The 2237-nt window shown below is 40.5% G+C and overlaps 1 protein-coding gene across 3 annotated transcripts in view; it reads right to left on the bottom strand.

Annotated features, from left to right (window-relative positions):
* Positions 1-649: 649 nt before the first annotated feature.
* ARID3A (AT-rich interaction domain 3A) overlaps positions 650-2237 on the bottom strand; it is a 206376-nt gene continuing 204788 nt past the window's right edge. For all 3 annotated transcript variants that reach the window (XM_078785887.1, XM_078785888.1, XM_078785889.1), the window contains exon 8: positions 650-1550. In XM_078785887.1, coding sequence (XP_078642013.1) covers positions 1288-1550 — 263 coding nt within the window. In that variant the 3' untranslated portion in view covers positions 650-1287. The remainder of the gene's footprint in view (positions 1551-2237) is intronic.

Genomic DNA, 2237 nt, shown 5'->3' with positions numbered 1-2237 from the left:
GATTCTTCACCATTTAGTGATATGGGCAACCAGGCGGAGGTATGTATGCTCTCTACTGAGTGCCGTTCTAGTTATATACCTGTTTTAGATTTTTCTTATTGGCTGGGAAGCAGGGATTATTTATTCGTTCAAACCAGCCGAAACACATACCTATTCTTGATTTAGTTCTTCAATGCAGGAACAAGCAATAGCCACCTGTTGGCTTGGGAAGATGACCTGCGGAAGTCCCTATAGAAAGCATCATCCGAAGTGGCAAAATCAAGAGGAAGATTCCATTCATTCTGTCCAACTTTCTCCCCTTGTATAACCCAACAGCAATGTGATATATATATATATATACGAGTATATATATATATATATATATATATATATATATATATATATATATATATATATATGTATATATATATACACATACACACACACACACACACATCCATTCATCTCTCTGTCTGTGGCCAATTATTAAAATCTTTATAATAATGTTATTATTATTATTACTATCAACACTTCAGTTAAAATGCATCATAAGCTATTGCATCGACAGCTCCCCCAATGGGGGCTAGTCCTGAGCACAAGAAACACAAAACGAACATCCAATCCCCTTCCCACCCCCCAAACTCTCTTCCATTCCCCCAAAACCCCCCCTTTTCCCCGATTAAAAAACCCGTTGTACGTCGCAAGCGAAAATCTTTGGTTTAGTCCACATACTTAGGCAATGCGGTCCGCGATTGTTAAAGCTCCATCTCTCTCAATTCCTCTCTCCGACTCTTTGGTTTCCATGGGGTGGGGGATGTAAAAGGGGGAACGAGAGAGATGGTTGAGAAACCCGTCTGTTTCCTTGGTCACATTAAGGCTTCCTGTTCAATTCTGGCGCGCACGTCACAACCGCACGACAACACAGAAGAACCTCAGATCCCTAGGGAGAGAAAAAAAAAACGGGAAAAACCAGGAAATAAAATTCGGGAGATTCATCTACCGCATGAAAGTATAAAGATTGCGAAAGCATGAAGACTCAAATTTCAATGAGGGAGTCCCAAAAGCCTACTTCCAATGCAAGAATGAGGATGAGGGACAGTCAGGGAAACAAAGGAAACTGAAATTAATTGTGAAAGTTTCTTCAATTGAAGATCGACTTTCCCTTGGGTTTATGGGATTAATATCAACACGGTTTCAGAAAAAATGTGTCCGAGAACTTGGGGTGGATGACAAACTTAGTGGTAGAAGTTGAAGATGCAAGGCTGCTTCAGCGAAGGTAGAATAATGGAGGTGCAGTAGGGTTAGGCATCATGGGGACTGGCGGTTGGGTGCCTGGACTACATGGGTTCCTGGAAGAGACTTTCCATGGTGGGAATGATGTGAAGGGCCAAGGCCTGGGCTTGCCAGGTCATGTGGTGACCCCTGGCTGCTGCTGGCTGACCCCCCTGTGGATACCCCACCACCTCCAAGACCTCCAATGCCTCCCGCGACGCTTGCACCCCCACCGAGGCCCCCGCTACAGCTGACTCCCCCGTGTGCTGAGACAGAAGGACGACGAGCAAACAGCATGCCTTGAAGTGTGGGGTAAGGAGGGTAAAAATATTGCAGCCAGTTAGATCATTCAGAAAAGATCTACAGTGACTTCATGTGTGTTCTTTTAACCCTTTAAGGACCAAGGGACGCATATGTCCTTCAATTTTAATGGTGTATCTCCGATATTTTCCCTGCAATTTGAGATGACTTTGTTTATCCATTGGCAAACATTATAACTAACATCTCGGTAACAGCTTTTGTCGTTTTTCTTTTGTTGATTAGAAAAACTTGCATTTCTTAATGAAACTTCCAAAACTTAATGGAACATTTCTCTTAACTTGAAGAACTTACAAACTAAGAATAAAATTGGACTTGTATCTGAAAATTACGTTCAAGATGCTTGCTTGTGGTCCTAAAGGGGTTGACAGATACCGTCAATTCCTATTGTGCATCCAAAGGTATGATTACCAATCCAACTCTTTACAATTTCAATTTCAACTAAAAAAACACATACATTCATGATATCATAACAGTGACAATTAAAGGAGAAGATCAACCTCTGACACTGGTGCTCTGGAAAAGAAGGCACTTACAAACGAGATTTTTCGAGTTACCTTGGAACAATTTATTGACACATGCATTACATAACCACTACAGAAATATATATATATATATATATATATAGAATTATGTATATTTAATTCTATTTATATATTTAATTTTAT

Source organism: Myxine glutinosa, chromosome 10, assembly GCF_964187855.1.
Source record: "Myxine glutinosa chromosome 10, kmMyxGlut1.1, whole genome shotgun sequence".
Taxonomy (NCBI): Eukaryota; Metazoa; Chordata; class Myxini; order Myxiniformes; family Myxinidae; genus Myxine; species Myxine glutinosa.
This window is presented reverse-complemented; position numbering and strand designations above follow the sequence as displayed.